The 18464-nt window shown below is 45.0% G+C and overlaps 3 protein-coding genes across 3 annotated transcripts in view; 2 read left to right on the forward strand and 1 right to left on the reverse strand.

The window, feature by feature from the left end:
- tspan6 (tetraspanin 6) overlaps window positions 1–18464 on the reverse strand; it is a 120773-nt gene that overhangs the window by 44388 nt on the left and 57921 nt on the right. The window lies entirely within an intron of this gene.
- On the forward strand, window positions 2921–11385 carry xkrx (XK related X-linked). The gene is made up of 3 exons (XM_076046599.1): window positions 2921–3733; window positions 9268–9527; window positions 10122–11385. Exons 1-3 carry the CDS (start codon window positions 3381–3383, stop codon window positions 10925–10927), a joined length of 1419 nt encoding a protein of 472 aa, XP_075902714.1. The 5' UTR covers window positions 2921–3380; the 3' UTR covers window positions 10928–11385.
- nox1 (NADPH oxidase 1) lies at window positions 11940–18142 on the forward strand. Its single transcript, XM_076046596.1, has 13 exons — window positions 11940–12083; window positions 12353–12448; window positions 12565–12675; window positions 13301–13385; window positions 13985–14136; window positions 14646–14839; window positions 14930–15056; window positions 15144–15236; window positions 15337–15578; window positions 16245–16407; window positions 16649–16795; window positions 16905–17029; window positions 17402–18142. The coding sequence occupies exons 1-13, from the start codon at window positions 12039–12041 to the stop codon at window positions 17526–17528; spliced, it is 1707 nt and encodes a 568-aa protein (XP_075902711.1). The 5' UTR covers window positions 11940–12038; the 3' UTR covers window positions 17529–18142.

Consider the following 18464-nt stretch of genomic DNA (forward strand, 5'->3'; position numbering starts at 1 on the left):
AATTGCTTTAAAGGTAGGTCTGCTGTGTCAAGTTGTATTGTAATTGTTTTTTTTGATTATTTTTCAAAGCCAAATATTAATGAAAAAAAAATTAACATTTCAATGAATGTATACCGTGGCATTTTTATATATAAACAAAAAATGTTGGAAACTTTCATGAACAAAAACATAAAGTACACATTGAAAAACAACAATATTGCTTTTATGGTTTGATTCAAGTTCCTTGAAGCTTCAAGGTTCATCAGTCCACACATTTTCTGTCACTACTGAGGACAAAAACCACACAGACAGAGACAAATGCAAACTCCACACAGAAGGCCATCGGAAATGAAACCCACAATGACGAGACAACATCCTCCCTCCTGTTGACCCAATACTTTGCAATGCATCAGTTTACACATTTCTTAAACCACACACCGGATATAAAACACAGTCATCAAACAAAACTCACATTATATCTCAACTTGTAACAAAATTCAAATAATTGGATATGACAGTCAGGCATATTGCTTATCCGTTGTAATACTCAAAGTGGATAAACAAAAAGTATTACATAACAAACTTAATGCAATTAATCTATCTAGTGTGCAATGCACTAATGGCCACTAGATGGACCCATTCCAACTGGTTCGTGAGCCTAACACGCCCTGCAGTGGAGTTTCCGCTGACCTAAACATACATGTGTATGTTAAAGGTATGCATGCAGTTCATAGATACTGTTCATTTCAGCTGCTTTAACGTAAATCTTACAAAACATCCGCATTGACTGATGTGGAAAATGTACCTTAAGATACAGGGAGCACCGGTTTTGCCCTAATCTCATTATGTCATTATGACTGATGTCCAGTCTGGTTCTGCTGAGTGCACTCAGCCCAGGCCTTGACCACAGCCCAGTGTCAGCTGACACACACACACACACACACACACACACACACACACACACACAGGCAGCACACACACATACACCAGCTGCAACAGCAGCAGCAGCCAAGAACCACACCTCCATCTGCTCCATCTCGGCACACTATAAGCCGGGAGGATTTCTGGATTTCTCAGTAAGATCTCTGTCAAAGTGCTTCGGCAAGAACATAAAAACAGTGTTGTACATTGTAAAATGTAAACATGAATTAAAGAAAATGCTTATAGAAAATACTTAAAATAATTGAATGCTAAGACGATTGTAATGTAATCACAATTGAGAGGCTCTTCAAGTACAAAGACATCTTCCATCAGCAGCATGTTTTCAGTCAGATGCAGCAGTGGGCACATGTTTTGGTTTCATCATCTGATGTGCCAGAATAACAGGAAGTCACCAGTGAATGTGGCTTGGTGTTAAAGGCAGCATCATTCATTACATCTTCACATATTTTTGCGGTTTTTGTGGCCTTTGACAAACAACTTGCTGCACTTTGATTTTTAGAGATCATAAACTGTAGAGAGATGGCTTCTCTCCAAGCTGCCAGCTACCTTCCTTTTACTTGTCTTTATGACATGTTGTGCTAACTACCCACCAGTGAGGTATCAATAGCCTCTGGCAGGAAACCAAAAGCACGCTTTGAAACAAAGACAGGAAGGAACGTCTTGTTGAAGAAACGTGTTAGGCATTGTAAATAGAGGGCCTTTGAACCATTGCAATGACCTCGTCTGGCCGCAGAGCGGTGTCGCAATCCCGAGGCCGTGACCCACACCCATGCCTCAACAAACGCATGCATTAGTAATGACACTCTTCTGCACGCTGTGTCAAGTCCTGCGCACACACAGAGCCGTGGTGATGTCACGGGTTTGGAAGGCTTGATTAGACAGGAAGTGGTCGAGAACACGACAAAATAAAACACGTTTAAAAACAACGAGTGGCGGTGATATTCTGGAAATCCGGTTTTGCAGCTCCAACTGCGATTGGACTTTTGCAATCAACAAAAACAAAACACAAACAGGAACTGTGCTGGAACCGAAACCTGACTGACAATTCTCACACTCCATTCCACACAGATAATGATTGTTTGCGAAAGCAACTGAGCAAACTTTCGGCTGTTTACCTGCTACCAAACTGGTTCAAAGCCAGCAGATGCTGTCAAATGGGCACTTTGCCTCGACGACAAACAAGGATACAATGAGGGAACATAGGAATTAAAAGTGAGTGAGTGTCAAGACAGTGTGACATTTTAGGTGTGTGTGTGTGTGTGTGTGTGTGTGTGTGTGTGTGTGTGTGTGTGTGTGTGTTGCACCTGTTCCCTTCCCTTGCACTCCTGCTGCTCAAGTCCGCTCTGTCGGTGGAAACTAAAAATGGAAGCAAAAATAAGCCGAGCTCTGTTTGCTTGCCCTACAAAGTACCTCTGTTTGGATATGACACCTAATGTGACTATTACCAAAAGCAATACAGGGAATTATTATCATTATTATTATTATTATTATTATTATTATTATTATTATTATTATTATTATTACTTCACAATAATTGCCACCGCTATAGTATTTACTTTCAAAAAGAACGATTGTGGAATGACAGAACGACATTGTTACTGTTTCGAACGACATCATTGTGAAACACTAAGATGCTCCAGACAGAAAAAATGGATGCTCTGTCAGCAACTATGTTGTCATTGGTTTCGAAATGAGTGCTGCTGCAACTGTAGGTTAGCACTTACAATTTCAATATCCTCTTTTTCGGTCATACCAGTATGCAAGAGTGTGAACACCTGAAGTGTATGTTATCTATTCACAGTCGTTATTCAGAGTACACATTTGTACCTTGAACCTCTTTTATTTGTTTACCGTCACTGTCGGGATAAAGTGCTTTTGTCATGGGTTTTTATTATTATTATTATTATTGTTTATCTCCACTGATTAGTTTGTTTTGTTTTGTTTTGTTTTGTTTTTATCATCTGTTTATTGGCGGCGACGCCAAGCGGCTACAGTCCGTTTTAATGTCGAAGGAAGGACTTCCACTTCCGGTATCGCGCCGTCTGCCTCCGTCGAACTTGACGAGGCTTCTTGCAAAGTGTCACGGCGTCAGGAGAGTACAAATGCGTCCAGGCAGAAAACTCCGGGAGGGAGTGACGACAGGAACCTCTGCCAGCACAGGGGGGGGAAACTCTGAGTTCGTCGAAAAAGCTGCGCTTGAATTGACATTTTGTTGTTTCACGACTGCATGACACCCATGGAAGTTTAGCGAGCCGGTACCGTCTGGGTGGTTGGCCAGCGCGGCGTGACGATGATAAAGCAAAACAAGTGGCGGCGCTTCAGCGGCAAAAGTTGAACCGACGATGTGAAGCCCGGGCCATGTTCGGCGCAGAGTTTCGAGGCAGAAAACGCAGCTTTTGGGACGAGAGAAGTGACGGGAGAGTAGCGGCTGGCGGGCGGATTCGTTACTCGGAGTAAGCATGGAGGAGCGAGAGCGGGACATCACGGACATTGAGCCGCCGGAGGGCGCCTCGTCGGCGTCCGCCGCTGCCGAGAACGGCGTCATGCTGGTGGTGAACCACAGCCGCGTCCGGCCGCCCTTCAGCATCGTGCTGGCCACCTTGCTCTACTGCGCCGAGTTCATCACGGCCGCGGTGCTGTGCAGCATGTATCACAAGACCCTGGACACCATCTGGATGGGCTTCACCATCGCCTTCATGCTGGTGCCCGCGCTGCTCATACAGCTCACCCTCATGTTCATCCACAGGGATCTGGGTCGGGACCGGCCCCTGGTGCTCTTCCTGCACCTGCTGCTGCTCGGCCCAGTCGTCAGGTCAGTCAGTGGCGGCGGTGCTTTTGGCTCATGTTGTTGTTGGTGGTGGTGGTGTTGTTTCTGCAGGCTGCAGCTCAGCTGATCGACGCCAAACGTAAATAATCAACTGCAAACTAGTTCATACTTGTCAATGTAACCGGCCAACAAACCTCCTTTGTTTATTAATGCGTTCAGTGTTGTTAGATTTTCATGCTTGCTTTTAAAATCACTACAATTACATTTCAAACGTAAATCAAGTTTACCATCTGTTTTGTTCAGGCTAAAGTCTCATTTGAAGGTGCCATATGTGCTCCGGCAACACTTTCCAACAACAGCGCGACCCCATCCTGAACTTCAGAGATGACTAAACCCCATCCTTCACTTCTTTTTCCACTTCTCTATTTAAAAGCATGTGCTTTAATCACATGGTTCTGGAAACGAACCTTTTGTGATGTGACAAAGAAACACTAATACCTTGTGTTGGTTACAACACTCGCAGCCAGGTGTCGGTTACACCCTCTGGTTTTTATGGGCCAGTTCTGAACAAATGGAAGCTACATCCGAGCGTCAGTTGTTAGCAGGTGGCTAAAAATATCCTACAGTTTTGCAGGCGGGCTGTACCAGAGAAGACTACACATCCTGTTTTCTGGAAAGAAGGAACTCCTTTTAGAATTTTTGGTATTTTCCCTTCAATGGGTGAAGTTGATTACCCTTAATCAACTCATTCAGACTTTTACTTTAACATGGCAGGGCAAGCATTAGGGCATTTGGGTCTTCAAAGTCATCATAGCCACACCAGAGACGTCTATTAAATTGATAGTGGAAACTGCACTCTCAACAGGGATAAACAGACTAACACCCCAGATGGAAAGCCCCCCCCCCAGAGTGAGAGAGGTGTGACATGGAACAAAAAAAAAAACCCTCCCACGGCCACTCTGGTGGCCATGCGAGCTTCTGTCTCCTTTCATTTTGAGCCTTTACGACAGCCGTGTCCTCTGCCAAATGCAGAAGCGAAGCCAGCCTGTCAGATGACTCGGCAGAACCACAACGCTGTGTCCCACTAACACGGTCCTGCGCGCAAATGGCCCACGTGCCATTCAGTTGTATGACCTCACCTTAGGATAATGGCACTCGGCGGCCTCGGAGAGTCAGACTGCTAATGGGTGCCGGGCGGGCTGTGCTCAGCTGCAGCAGCAGCAGGAGGTCAGAGGAGGGGGAGTGGCCGGACCTAGAAATAACGGCTGGATTTTATTCCTGGAAGTTATGCCCGACATATCAAGCTCGCACATGTTTAGAATCAATCGGCTATTTTACATTCTTTCCGATGATATTTTAAAATCCAAGGCACCCCAGGTGATTTTTGTTGTTGTTGTTGTTGCTGCTGTTCTGATTGACCGACTCATTGAGGAAGCCATATCTCAGAATGATCTCTGAAATTCAAACATACTCTCGAATCTGTTGCTGAACTTTGACACGTCAACATGGAGCTCTGCAAGGTCTGAAAGACTTAATTACAGGGAGTGTTTCTTTCATAGGGGGAGAAATGGATTCCTTTCTTTCTTGTCCGTGTAGGCAAGAAAGGAGCCCACTGCAGGTGCAGATCTAAATGCCACTTGCCAACTCATTATCAAACAGTCCTGAAATCTAAAAAAAATTTAAAAAAAAAATATTAATGAAAGGTCTTGGAAAGACTATTGCAAAGCCATATAGACAATTATGAAATCTTAATTGTCTTTGTTTAAGTTGGTCAACAGCATCATAACCACTGCATCATCAAAGCAGATACAGTCCAGGTAGAGGTTGATGCCATGAGCACAGCACTAGAATCACAGTAAAACCTGTTTCACCAGGCATCAGGACTTGACTGTCTTCATAAAACAAAAGACCACAGCTTTATTTTTTTTGGCAACTCTACTAGATGCAAGTTGTGTGTGTGTGTGTGTGTGTGTGTGTGTGTGTGTGTGTGTGTGTGTGTGTGTGTGTGTGTGTGTGTGTGTGTGTGTGTGTGTGTGTGTGTGTGTGTGTGTGTGTTCCATGAACAAGGTCAGACGCTCCACCACAATTAATCTGGCGATAAGGCCGTTTCACAGGGCTGCCTGCTGCAAGAACATAGTAGCCCGTAAAGCTAACTAGCCCATTGGTTACAAGCACTTTACTGTCGGTGTGAGTCAGCTAAGCAGCAGAAATAGATTACACATGGATACCAGGTTTGTTTTATACAACGTCAAAGTGAATTTGCGCAGCGCAAACAAAACTGCAAACGGACTCTGTTGGTAGATATTGCATTTAGGTTTCGGCAGCATGCTATTGCTAACACACTGCAGGTTTCAGTGTGATCAGGGTGGTGCCTTTACCTTGACGACGATCCTCTCTCGAGCATGTCAGTGTAGCCCCGAGCTAAAGCTCAACTCCGGCTGAATAGCGCTCTTTGTATTTTGCAGATGTCGGTTGTAAAGAAAAGTGACAACTAAGGCACAAACTAACAGCTCTTCAGTCATTAGTTGTTTCAAAAGTGAACAGCATTCTTTAAAAAAAAAAAAATGTAAAGAAATGGAGAAAAATTAGTTTCTCCATTGCGTCATCAGCACACTTGTACATGTATCCTTTTTGTATTTTTATCCCAGTCAGGATCTCTGCCAATCTCCGATGCGAGCTGGATGGATGCTTTTTGATGTGGCAGTGCGGCCAAACCAAGGTCTCATTTTATACCCATTTTCAGACCTTTTCAGATCCCTCCAGTGAGGCAGCCTTGTATGATAAATCATCCCACAATCTCCGATCCAGAATACATAAGTATATTTTGGCCCTTTCTATTTCGAACCCTGTCAGCTTCCAGCTGAAACTGATGCTTTGCTTCCATATTCGGAAAGGAATAACAAAGTGGACTGACTAGATTTCAGATTTCAGGAACTGTTTTCATGTTAATGTTGAAACTATAATGGAATAGAATGGATGTGGGTTATTGATTCCAAATTGGGAAACTACGCTGTTGCAGCACTAAAACACAATTTACTACAATTTAAGTGAATTTTGCACATGATGGGCCGTTTTAATGCACTGCCGACAACTTCAGCCTGCTCTGCGTTGCTTTTCCGCTTTTATTCCGAGCTGTCCTGCCTCTCCGAGCTGCGCTGCTGTAAAGAGGCTCCTCTCTGGAGAGACGGGAGGCTTCCTGTGTAACTCGCTTGTGACTTAATTGCAGACGCTCTGCACAATTAGCATAGCCGGCTATCAGAGATGGACGGATAACCGCATTATCCTGTTTTGAAAATTCCGCAGTGCATTGGGAGACAGTGTGTGACACTTAATCCGAGCCGGCGGTATTTTTAAAGGTGGGGGCTGGGAGCGCCGTGCCCTGACCTGTCTCGATCCCACTTCTGAAGGAAGGGGCGGAAACCTCGTACTCTGCTCGCTGTCGGCCTGGACCGGCCTCAGCACGCATGTTTGTTTGGGTGTCGGATGGTACGGACTGCACGGTCTGATAAGCCCTGTGGTCTAACCCCAAGTGACCAAATCTGGCTAAAGAACCCCTGGAAGAATTTCCTGAATACTCCGTTTGGCCTTCAGCCAGAACAACGGAGATGACACACAAATTCTCAAGGGCGCTCCTCCTCGTCTTATTTTTTTTATGTGGTTTGTGTCTCATCTAAACTGCTGTGCTCGCACACTGAGGGGAACAGATTGCATGTTTAGTCAGCAAGTCCAAAGCAGTGGCCTGCCCTGCTTTATATGTATCCGCAAGACGCTGGCCTGCATGTAAACACATCGATTTTCCCGGCTAATCCTTTCATCTGTAATGTTGTCCGTCCCCCACTTAAGTGGAATTCAGTCTGCGCCTCAGTCGGGTTGCAGAATTCCTAAGTGAACAGATGCATCTCAGCCCACTGTGCTGGCAGGTTTCCTAAAAAGTCAGTGAATCAAGTGTATCTGGCTTCTCTGTTAATCCATCCAAGCCCGAGTAGCTAGCAGTGTCAGAGTGAGCACACTGCAAGTGGGTACCAGCTGGTTTTGGAGATAAAAATCAGGAAGAATTCTGGGGGCAAGTCTCAGGACTTGACAGCAGCAGCAGCAGCAGTAAGTGGAAACACAGCTGAGTGCTGACAGTGGACTTTCTGTCCCGTGTGTCTGATAATCTGGAGCTAAACACAACATTCCAGCACACTGATGTGAGGTTTGCAGTGGGAATCCTCACAGGGTTGGCGGGGTTTGCCTGTGGAACACAGATGTGCAACACTTGGCGTTTCTCAGGCTGATTCGCTGAGCTGAAAGGTCTTTTATCTTTGACGAGAGGGCGTTGAAGCCCTATCCTCAATTAATGGCACCTCGCACTTCCAGTTCTGTCAGTTTCTTGTTTCAACCTGTGTGTGTGTGTGTGTGTGTGTGTGTGTGTGTGTGTGTGTGTGTGTGTGTGTGTGTGTGTGTGTTTTATCAGGATGTTTTTTAATCCAATGCTGAAACATTAACAGCAGCAATAAAGGTTAATTATTTATATATATATGTTTATATGTGTGCATATGTATGTGTATATATATATACACACACACACACACACACACACACACACACACACACATATATATATATATATATATATATATATATATATATATATATATATATATATATATATATATATATATATATATATATATGTGTGTGTATATGTGTATATATGTATATATATATATTCAATATCTGAAAGTCCAGTGTCTGATACTAATATTAACCCCTCTTTGATACCAGGTTAAATATTAAAAAACCACATGACTTGAAAATACATTCAGGACTCGTCTAGATGTATGCAGTAAGCAATATGACGCAGCTCTTTGTCATACTAAATGATTATTATTAGCAAATGAATAACAAAAGTCCTTTATAATTAGTGCTTATCTACTTGAAAATAATCAATGACAAACACTTTAAAATCTTCCACACTGGGCCTTTAAATTCCTCAGCTACAGAAATCTCGTCCTCTCTCCCTCTCTCTCTCAAAAGAAAGAAAGAGTTTTGCCCCCATGAATAGCAGTGATTTCCACCCTGTAAGTGAACACTGGGAGCATTTACCATGCAAACATGCAGCCACACCCATACCAGTGACTTTCATAGTATATGCCTGAACCTCTGAGAACTGTGTTTTCAATCTTATGACCGCCCTCTGCCGGCCTGTTCGGTATAGCAGCCTTATCGTGGGGAATTGCTCTCATCGAGTCAGCGTCTGTGTTCTAAAATTGCTGTGTCGGATGAACATATTCACATATTTACTGTCTGATTTAAAATGTGTGTTTGGGTATAGTTGGGAGTGAAGATTCCTTTTAATCATGCGGTTGAGAAACAGTCCCTCGACTTAAAAAAATAGTTTTGGTGGATTATTTCTGAATTGCTTTTATGTGGTCTGCAATTGCATTTTATGCAACTTAAATGATACTACCGATGGTGATAAAGCATAAATACACGCAGTTGTGTCGTTCTGCAAATGTTCTCTCTTGCACCGCCCTCTGTTGGTAGAAAAGTGTAGCAGCACTCACCGCCACTCCCTCCCTTGGCTGTGTCCGCAGGTGCGCAGAGGCCCTCGTGGTCTACTTCAAGGCGGGTACGAAGGAGGAGCCCTATGTGACCATCTCCAGGAAGATCAGCCTGAAGAGGGGCCAGGGCACGCCCATGGAGTGGGAGATTGGCCAATCGGAGCGCATCCTGGCCATGCACAGGAACGCCTTCAAACGCACCGCTGTCATCCAGGCGTTCCTGGGCTCCACGCCGCAGCTCACGCTGCAGCTGTACGCCACCATCCAGGAGAAGTACATGCTCCCCGTCAGATGTAAGGAAAACAGAGAGAGTTGATGACAGATGTGAGAGTTTTCCTCTGCACCTGTTAAAAAAATGCACCCTTTTTTTCCAACACAAATTCCTTCCGTTTTTTTTTTGTTTTTTTTTCCTTCATACTTGCAGTCAGCATGGCAACAGATGTGCTCAAATTTCTCTTTTTGGCCACTGTAATCTGCGTCACACTGCGGCTGCCCGTCTGTATTTCTAGCAAGGTAACACAAATGCAAGCAAAATGTAGTGACTAGTTGAGGAGCAAAAAGTAAATAAAAGTCACCAAGAGGATGCGGGTGGGGGAATGCTTGTTTGTCATGTCAGTGTTGTGGAGGAGCATTAGTCCACCATTCAAAGAATTTCTAGAGGTTAAAGGGGGGACAACATGTTTAACCCTCTGTTTTTAACTTTTTGCAAAAAAAATAGAATTTTAGCACGATATGTATACTTAAATGAGGTTCTAAATCTCAAAGAGACAACCTGGCAGTTGTTCCAGCAGCACTAGAGTTGGTGGTGTTAGTGCACACAAGCAATACTGAACACTCCCTTTCATTGCCGATGAGATGAACCTATCCCACGTGCCGCTGTTCCGCAGGGGTTCTGATGATCATCACCCTGATCTCCATCATATACGGCGCCCTGGTGTGCAGCGCCCTGGCCATCCAGATCCGCTACGACGACTATAAGGTGCGGCTGCGGACCAAAGCTTATCTGTGCATGATCGTGTGGCGCGGCCTGGAGATCGCCACGCGCATCACCGCCCTGGTCCTGTTCAGCACGGCGCTCAAGTACTGGGTCATCCTGGTGGGCATGGCCAACCTGCTCTTCTTCTTCTTCCTCCCCTGGGCCGAGTTCTGGGCCAAGAAGGGCTCGCTGACGCAGGACGTGGAGAAGAACTTCTCCAAGCTGGGCACGGTGGTGGTGCTGGTCATGTTCACGCTGCTCTACGCCTGCATCAACGTCTTCTGCTGGTCGGCGGTGCAGCTGGACCTGACGCACCGCGAGCTCATCGAGCGCAAGCAGCGCTGGGGCCGGCTGTCGGCGTACTACTGCGGCCGCTTCGTGGAGAACCTGACGCTCATCACGCTGTGGTACTTCTTCAAGTCGGACTTCTACGAGTACGTGTGCGCTCCGCTGCTGGCCGTGCAGCTGCTCATCTGCTACAGCCTGTCGGTCCTCTTCATGCTGCTCTTCTACCAGTTCTGCCACCCGTGCAGGAGGCTGTTCAAGTACAACGTGCACGACTGCCTGCACTGTGTCTGCTGCCACAGAAAGGCCGACCAGCGAGGGCGGCGGGACGTCGAGACCTCCTACTCTACCGCCGCCACCATAGTGCTGCTGCCGGAGCCCCAGGAAGCCCGACAGACCGCCATCGTGGACGACTTGACCGAAGCAGCCTGAGAAAGAAATGTCTTTTTAAAAAACAAACTTTAGTTCACTAATATTTAAAGACAGGATTGCACTACTGAGCAAGAAAAAAAGAAATGTGTGCAAAAATGGAATTGTGCTGTTTTTCTGGGGTTTTTTGTTTGTTTTTTTACCTCCCTGGGTGCACAGGCAGTTGATTCTTTCAGGTTCCTGAGAGGGATTTTTTTGGGGGCGTTTTCATCAATGCGATTCACACATTTGGAGAAGAATGCAGCACATTGAGATCAGCAGGGTCAGACAAAGGGCCGCGTTGAAGGATCCCACAGACAGTCGCGCACCGCACTGAGCCAGGTGCGCAGGACAGACGTGCCCAGCGTCCCCAGGACGGAGCAGGAAACACTGGTTTACAACCTTTTTTTTTCTTTGCACATGTCTGCATCTGTATCGAGACGGAAAAAAATAAAAAAAATAGAAGCAGGAAACGAAGGCAAGGGTCAAGCGGAAAGCCGAACCCAGCTGTATAAACCTGCTCGTCTGGCTGCCTTCAATTAGGAGACCAAATGTAAAAAAAAAGAAGCAGGTGTAGTTATGAAATGTGATGATTCGCTTCTGTCACATTAAGAGAGAGTGAGAGTGAGTTGTTGTTGCCACAGATGCATTTAAGTACTAACACTGACCTCCAAGTGCTTTTTACAGTTTGCATGTCGCCAGTGTCTTGTTTGTCCAGTGCCTTCTGCTGTTTTACTTGAAAGTGAAATTTAAAAAAAAAAAAGTACATTCACACATGAAATGAAATAAAAACAAATAAACAAATGGCCTCTTGCTCGTCTTTGTCATAAAACAATAAAACTTTTCCCCTTGTCTCACACACACCAAATTTCCAGTCTTGGGTAACAGCGGATTTCCTCATTCCCGCAATTCACTGAGCAGGTGCAGGAATGTTGGCGTTCAGCAGCAGGTGGAAGAGCGTTGAACTTCCCACAATGGGTTGTGCGTCATGAAGCTCCGCCCTCTTGTGTCCGTAAGCCATGGCGCATGGAGGGAGGAGGAAGGGAGGGGACCGAATGGTTAAAAGGCGCAGAGAAGTGAGGATGCGGGAATTCCGCCTCTGCTGCTGGTCTGGGTCCGATATCAAGAGTTCAACATGGGTAACTGGATCATTAACAATGGATTTACATCCGTTATGCTGGTGAGTCCTGCAAATCTTTAGAGACAAAAAAAAAAAAAGATTTGAAGTGAGTTCGATTCTTGCCAGTTTTTGTTCACAAAAAACTGCGTAAAATGCGCTAAATAATAATAATAATAATAATAATAATAATAATAATTATTATTATTATTATTATTATTATTATTATTATTATAAAAAATCAGCCACATCTTGAGTGAAATGTATGTTGTTGTGTTTTTCAAATGAATTTTCGTGAGTAGTTTAGTTTAGTGACGGTGAGGTGTTCACAGGTGGTCTGGATGGGCATCAACATCTTCCTCTTCGTTTGGTTCTACTTCTTCTACGACCTGGGCGAGCAGTATTTCTACACCCGCCACCTCCTCGGGGTGAGAAACGCAGAACAACAAAAAGCAGTTGTTGTTGTTGTTGTTGTTGTTGTTTTTTAATTCTCTATCCTGCATAAAATTAACCCACCACGTCCGCTCTCTCACCTCAACTCCAGTCCGCCCTGGCCTGGGCCAGAGCTCCGGCCGCGGTGCTCAACTTTAATTGCTTGCTGATCCTGCTGCCGGTGTGCAGAAACCTGCTGTCCCTGATCCGAGGCAACTTCGTGGTGAGATTACGTGCTTTTGTGTGTGTGTGTGTGTGTGTGTGTGTGTGTGTGTGTGTGTGTGTGTGTGTGTGTGTGTGTGTGTGTGTGTGTGTGTGTGTGACTTAATTAGGGTCATTAAAAGGCCATTCAAACGTCCCATTTGCGCACTTTTCGCTCATTCTTTGCCAGCCATTGAAAACGTGCGACATTTTCTCGTCCAGCTCTTTGTTTTCACCTTGTTGACGAGCATGGTTTGATGAGTATATTGAATAAAACTTTTGATTATACTGCTAAATATTGTTCTTCCGCGAGGTTTGTTGTAGGCACCACTTGTCTGCACTTCACAATGTTACACATTTACGTATTTTCTTGCACAAACATTTTTTTTTTTTAATTTTAATTTTATTTTAACTAGGATGGTTATGGTTCAGAAGGGGATTTTTTTTCCCGTTTACAAAACAGCATGAGCATTGAGCATGAGCATCTGTATTTAGTTGATGAACGGAAACCTGAAGGCAACAACTCATTTTCTCAGTGTCTGTTTTCTAACACGCCCCCCCCCCCCCCCCCCCCCCCCCACATAGTTTCTGCTAAAGGTTTGAAACTGATCCCTGACTTTTTTTTTTTTTTTTTTTTATCTCTTCAGTGCTGCAGCAGAACAATGAGGAAACAACTGGACAAAAATCTGAGTTTCCACAAGCTGGTGGCCTATATGATCGCGCTGATGACAGGTGAGCTCAAAGGAGGGGGGTTTCACGTCTGCGGAGGGATAAACGACATGAGTGCAAAGCAATCGCCAGAGTGGAATATTTTCAGAAAATCCGACTCAAAGACGCTGACTCACACACTTTTAAAACTCTCGTCTGTTTGCCATGTTCTTCATCATTCTTTCAACCTGTCCATCCTGGGGTTGAGTGATTTCACTTCTTATCAGATAAACTAGGTCCTGGCGACACGGTAAAGTAAACAAGGCAAGAATGAAATGAACCAAACGTGAACAAAAAGAATTTGATGCGGTCCCGCAGAACTGATTCGTGTTTTCATTTTAAATTGCAGAGACTTTGATTTTTCAGCATCTGACATATGCCAAGTTTATAATCGTCAAAGTAGTCGTAGTTTGAAAAGGGGCAGTTGGAGGCGAGATAGAAAAGGCAGAGTAAATATTGACTCAAAGTGCTTTTAATCTTATCTTCCCTGAGACGAACTAAACCTCAATCTTTAGTACAGGAGCAGCGACCGCAAACATTGTTAAGTCCGACATTTCAAAACTACATTGCTGTCTCTTCTTTTCTTTTTTTTTTCAAAAATGATTTATTATGTGCCCCGCCAGCCGTCCACATGATCGCCCACCTGCTCAACGTGGAGTGGTACAACAACAGCAGACAGGGTGTCTACGACAACCTCAGCACAGCCCTATCCAACCTGTCGGACGACCCGCAGCTAAACACCACCTACCTGAACCCCATCCGCATCACAAACCTCGTAAGTCATCTGACTGTTTCCTATGAAAATAATCGGTAATGTTTTCCAAACGGGTCCGATCGCCAGGTCTGGGCTCTTTTGGTTCAGTCGTGATGTTCTCGGGTGTCTGTGTTGGTTCTTTAGCTCGACTCTCTCATCACTGTCCAAAACACGCACGTGTGGCGTATTGGGAAGTTTAAATTGGCCACAGGTGCGAGACGAGTGTGAATGGTTTTTAGTTCTTCTATGTGGCCCTGCGATGAACTGTTAACTTGTCCGGGGTGTAACCCCACCTTCACCTGTAAACCACCAGCCTGTTTTTCCTCCTCCTCCCTAATGTTTACCTCTTCCTCTTGTTCATCTTCTTTTTTCTTTTCTTTCTTCTTCTTCTTCTCCATCTCCTTCTGACTACTTTTCTTCTCATTCCTCTTTCTTCTGCCTCCTTTTACTCCTTTTCTTCTTCTTCTCCTCCTCCTTTTTCTTCTTCCTCCTTTTCCTCCTTTTCTTCTTCCTCCTCCTCCTCCTCCCAGGATCCGCAGCAGATCCCCACCTACTTTGTCTTCACCACCATCGCGGGCCTCACGGGGGTGATCATCACCCTGGCCCTCATCCTCATCATCACCTCCTCCATGGAGGTGATCCGACGCAGCTACTTCGAAGTCTTCTGGTACACCCACCACCTCTTCATCATCTTCTTCGCCGGACTCGTCTTCCACGGAGCCGGGTAAGACCCAAGAGTTCTGCCGGAATACCTCTCCCTCTCTGGTTTCGCCACCGACTGTGTCTAAAGTCGCTTTGTCCAACCCGCCTGCAGGGGCATCGTGAGGAGCCAGCAGGCCACGATTCCGCCGCACAACTTAACCTTCTGTAAAGACCGTTCTCAAGACTGGGGGAAGATTCCTGAGTGCCCCATCCCTCAGTTTGCAGGATCGTTCCCTCAGGTCAGACGCTCGGAAGCCGCACATCTCCTTAGTTTCAGACTTTTTTTTCAGGGCGCTGAACCCAAATCTGTTTTTCCACCTTCTCAGACCTGGATGTATGTGATCGGCCCGATGGTGCTGTACATCTTCGAGCGTCTTCTGCGTTTGATACGGTATCTGCAGACCGTCCACTACAGGAGGGTATGTTCCACTCCTCCTCCTCCACCACCACCACCTCCCTTCCCTCCTCCTGTTTTTATTTTTCTTTGCAATAAACGCCGTAATTCACCTCCGTCTTCAGATCGTCATGCGGCCGTCCAAGGTGCTGGAGCTGCAGCTGGTGAAGAGTGGCTTCAAGATGGAGGTGGGCCAGTACGTCTTCCTCAACTGCCCGGCCATCTCCCAGCTGGAGTGGCACCCGTTCACCATGACCTCGGCCCCCGAGGAGGACTTCTTCAGCGTCCACATCCGCTCGGCTGGAGACTGGACCGACAAGCTCATCGACATCATGGAGAAGCTGCCGGAGGGATCGCAGGGGCCCAAGTGAGAATCGCACGTTATTTGAAGCCTGCGTGGTGTAAACGTCGACTGATGTTCTCAACCGATGTTTCCATCGTTTCTAAAAATCTACATTTTTTCCACCATACAGCACCTCAAGTCATATCTTTGTTGATTGATATGTATTTAATATGTTTATTGTATTTCTGACTTGATGATTGGCCTGAACTTTGTTCTTGGTGGAAACAAGACACGGAAAGAATACATTTAATGTAACACTAATCCTAAAACAGTAGAAACAAACTAATCTAAGTTTATGATTAACATTAACTTTGGTGAAGATTAACTCTCCTCTAATTCACAGGAATGGTGACAGGCTGAACCTTATAAGGTCACCCTGAAAACAAATACAACAAACTACAGTATGCTGTATAGAATAATAAAAACAGTCGTGCAAATATTTCAGGTATCTGCTTATTGCCACAACTATGAGAGTCATGATGTCTCCCTGTGGCCACGGCAAGGAAAAATGTATTTGTTGTCGCTTGTTTGTTTGCATTTCATATTTGTGTTTTGTTTTAAGAGGAAGTCCCCTCTCTGAGTTATTCTTATCTGCTGCCGTCATCAACCTGCTGACTTCTTGCAACTCATAAAATTCAACCCAATACCCTCATTTGTTTTTGACCTAATTGGTTTACTGCTCTTTATCAGGATGGGTGTGGACGGTCCATTTGGCACAGCCAGTGAGGATGTGTTTGACTACGAGGTCAGTATGCTGGTAGGCGCCGGCATTGGAGTCACCCCCTTTGCCTCCATCCTCAAGTCAATCTGGTACAAGTTCAAGGAGTCCAACCCCAGGCTGCGAACCAGGAAGGTATGTCCTCACCCGGGGGGGGGGGGAGGCTTTTCACGGCGAAACATTCCGACACGTTTCACCACGTTAACACTCCGCTACACCTGACGACCGGCATAGAGAGTCTGGCGCTGTTGCCTTTTCAATGGGGGAACAATGGGCGCACTCACAATAGGGCCCGAGCATGACGAGGCGGCGTGGCAGGCTCCGTTCTGAAAGGATCTTTGTTGGTCACGCCCGCCTCTCCGCTTCCTGGTTGCAGATCTACTTCTACTGGCTGTGCCGGGAAACGCACGCCTTCGAGTGGTTCGCCGACCTGCTGCAGGTGCTGGAGAAGGAAATGGAGGAGAGAGGAATGGGAGACTTCCTCACCTACAACCTCTATCTGACCAAATGGGACCAGAGTCACGTAGGTGTCCGTTGAGCCCTTGAGTTCCGAAAACATCGTCCGGATGAATTCCTCTTCGAGACACGTCCTCACTTTTTTTGTTTTTGGTTTCCACCAATGTCTGTTGCAGGCTGACCATGTGACGGTTTATGTGGATCATGACAAAGATGTGGTCACCGGGCTCAAACAGAAAACCCACTACGGCAGACCGGCCTGGGACAAGGAGTTTGAGATAGTTCGCAAAGAGAACCCAACGTAAGATCAAGTCCTCTGTCACACCACCAGGCCCAAACAGTGGCTCACTTTGTTTCACAACATATTCACATATTTCTGTTAAACTCTACTCCCAATAAGATAGGCATGATTACATTTGTTGAGGTTTTTTTTTTAATTAGTAAAGTTAGAAATTTTGACTGAAAAGTCCAACAACTCCATGATAATTGTCTTTAACTGAGACAATGTAACTTTCTTTCTTGTGGTATACAAATTATTCTAATTTTAGAAACCGCAAGCATGTTTGTGTTGTAGGATATTCTAAAATGTCTTTATTTCTAAATTAATATAGATTGACGGTGTCATTACACCTGCAATTCTAACTAAGTCTTTTTGTTTTCCTCCTGTCTGCAGATCTGTGGTTGGAACTTTCCTATGTGGCCCTGAAGCTCTGGGAACAGTCTTGGAAAAGAAATGTGCCAAATTCTCGGAAGTGGATCCTCGCAAAACCAAATTTTACTTTAACAAGGAAAACTTCTGAACAAGAAAAGCCATTACTGGGCTTGTCAAAAGACTGTTGTCAGGGATGTTCTTTTTTTGGATTACCTAACAATAATGACTAGGCTGGTTGACACCTGGGTGTGTTTTGAAGCGTCATATTAGCGATGAGAAGTTATGTGTTTTACCGCACTGCTGCTCAGGCCTCCAATCCTCTGGCTGAAAAAAAAAAAAAAAAAACTGGTGCATTTTCCGCGTCACCCAGCTTTTATGGTCAGTCACGGATTTGTAATCATTGAGTGCACTTCTGGCGAAGTAATGAGACTTGTGTATGACCCGAGGCCTCGTGCCAACACCAGGAAGTGTTTGACACTTACTGTTACCGTACAAGCTTTTTATGCACATAACTTTACGGCACTGGACTGAAAAGATACAAGTGATACACAATTACTGCAACTGTTCCTTAAAAAAAAAACTTGTACCAGTCTAGTTCATTTTATATCCATTATTTTTTTTAATTACTAAATCCCAAACCCTGAAGACTTCATCTACAATCAATCAATCTTGGCCAAAAATATGTTTTGTTTTTTTTTGTATTTTAGGGACTTGGTGATTATGTTGTGGTTCTTTGTCAATTTATGGAGTTATCTGAGTAATGTACCATGTCATATTTTACCTTCAACGTGACCAGTTACTTTGTGACTTTTAGCCAGGTAAACGCTTTGTATTCTCGACTTGTGTCAAGATCATAGCGGGAAAAGGGGAATGACGTGCACAGGTGCACATCGTCTGTGCGCTGATAAGGCTCCGTACAGAGCGTCATTGTTTTCTTACTTCCTTGTTGGTGTCAACCAATACGACTAGTCAGTCACGTAACCTGTGGTTAGTCATCATTTCCAGATGGGATGAATGTGTATATATTTTTTACTTATTTTTTTTTGTACAGCTTTCGGAGTCGAAATGTTAAGGTCCCGGATAA

This window comes from Nelusetta ayraudi, unplaced genomic scaffold, assembly GCF_046127955.1.
Source record: "Nelusetta ayraudi isolate G7.1 ecotype Tasmania unplaced genomic scaffold, CSIRO-AGI_Nayr_v1 ptg000090l, whole genome shotgun sequence".
NCBI lineage: Eukaryota > Metazoa > Chordata > Actinopteri > Tetraodontiformes > Monacanthidae > Nelusetta > Nelusetta ayraudi.

Coding starts and splice junctions, on each gene's coding strand:
- xkrx (XM_076046599.1), top strand. CDS start 3,381: ATGGAGGAGCGAGAGCGGGACATCACGGACATTGAGCCGCCGGAGGGC. Junction 3,734..9,267: donor CTGCTCGGCCCAGTCGTCAG/GTCAGTCAGTGG, acceptor CTGTGTCCGCAG/GTGCGCAGAGGCCCTCGTGG. Junction 9,528..10,121: donor GTACATGCTCCCCGTCAGAT/GTAAGGAAAACA, acceptor GCTGTTCCGCAG/GGGTTCTGATGATCATCACC.
- nox1 (XM_076046596.1), top strand. CDS start 12,039: ATGGGTAACTGGATCATTAACAATGGATTTACATCCGTTATGCTG. Junction 14,840..14,929: donor CTCGTCTTCCACGGAGCCGG/GTAAGACCCAAG, acceptor ACCCGCCTGCAG/GGGCATCGTGAGGAGCCAGC. Junction 15,579..16,244: donor GAGGGATCGCAGGGGCCCAA/GTGAGAATCGCA, acceptor GCTCTTTATCAG/GATGGGTGTGGACGGTCCAT.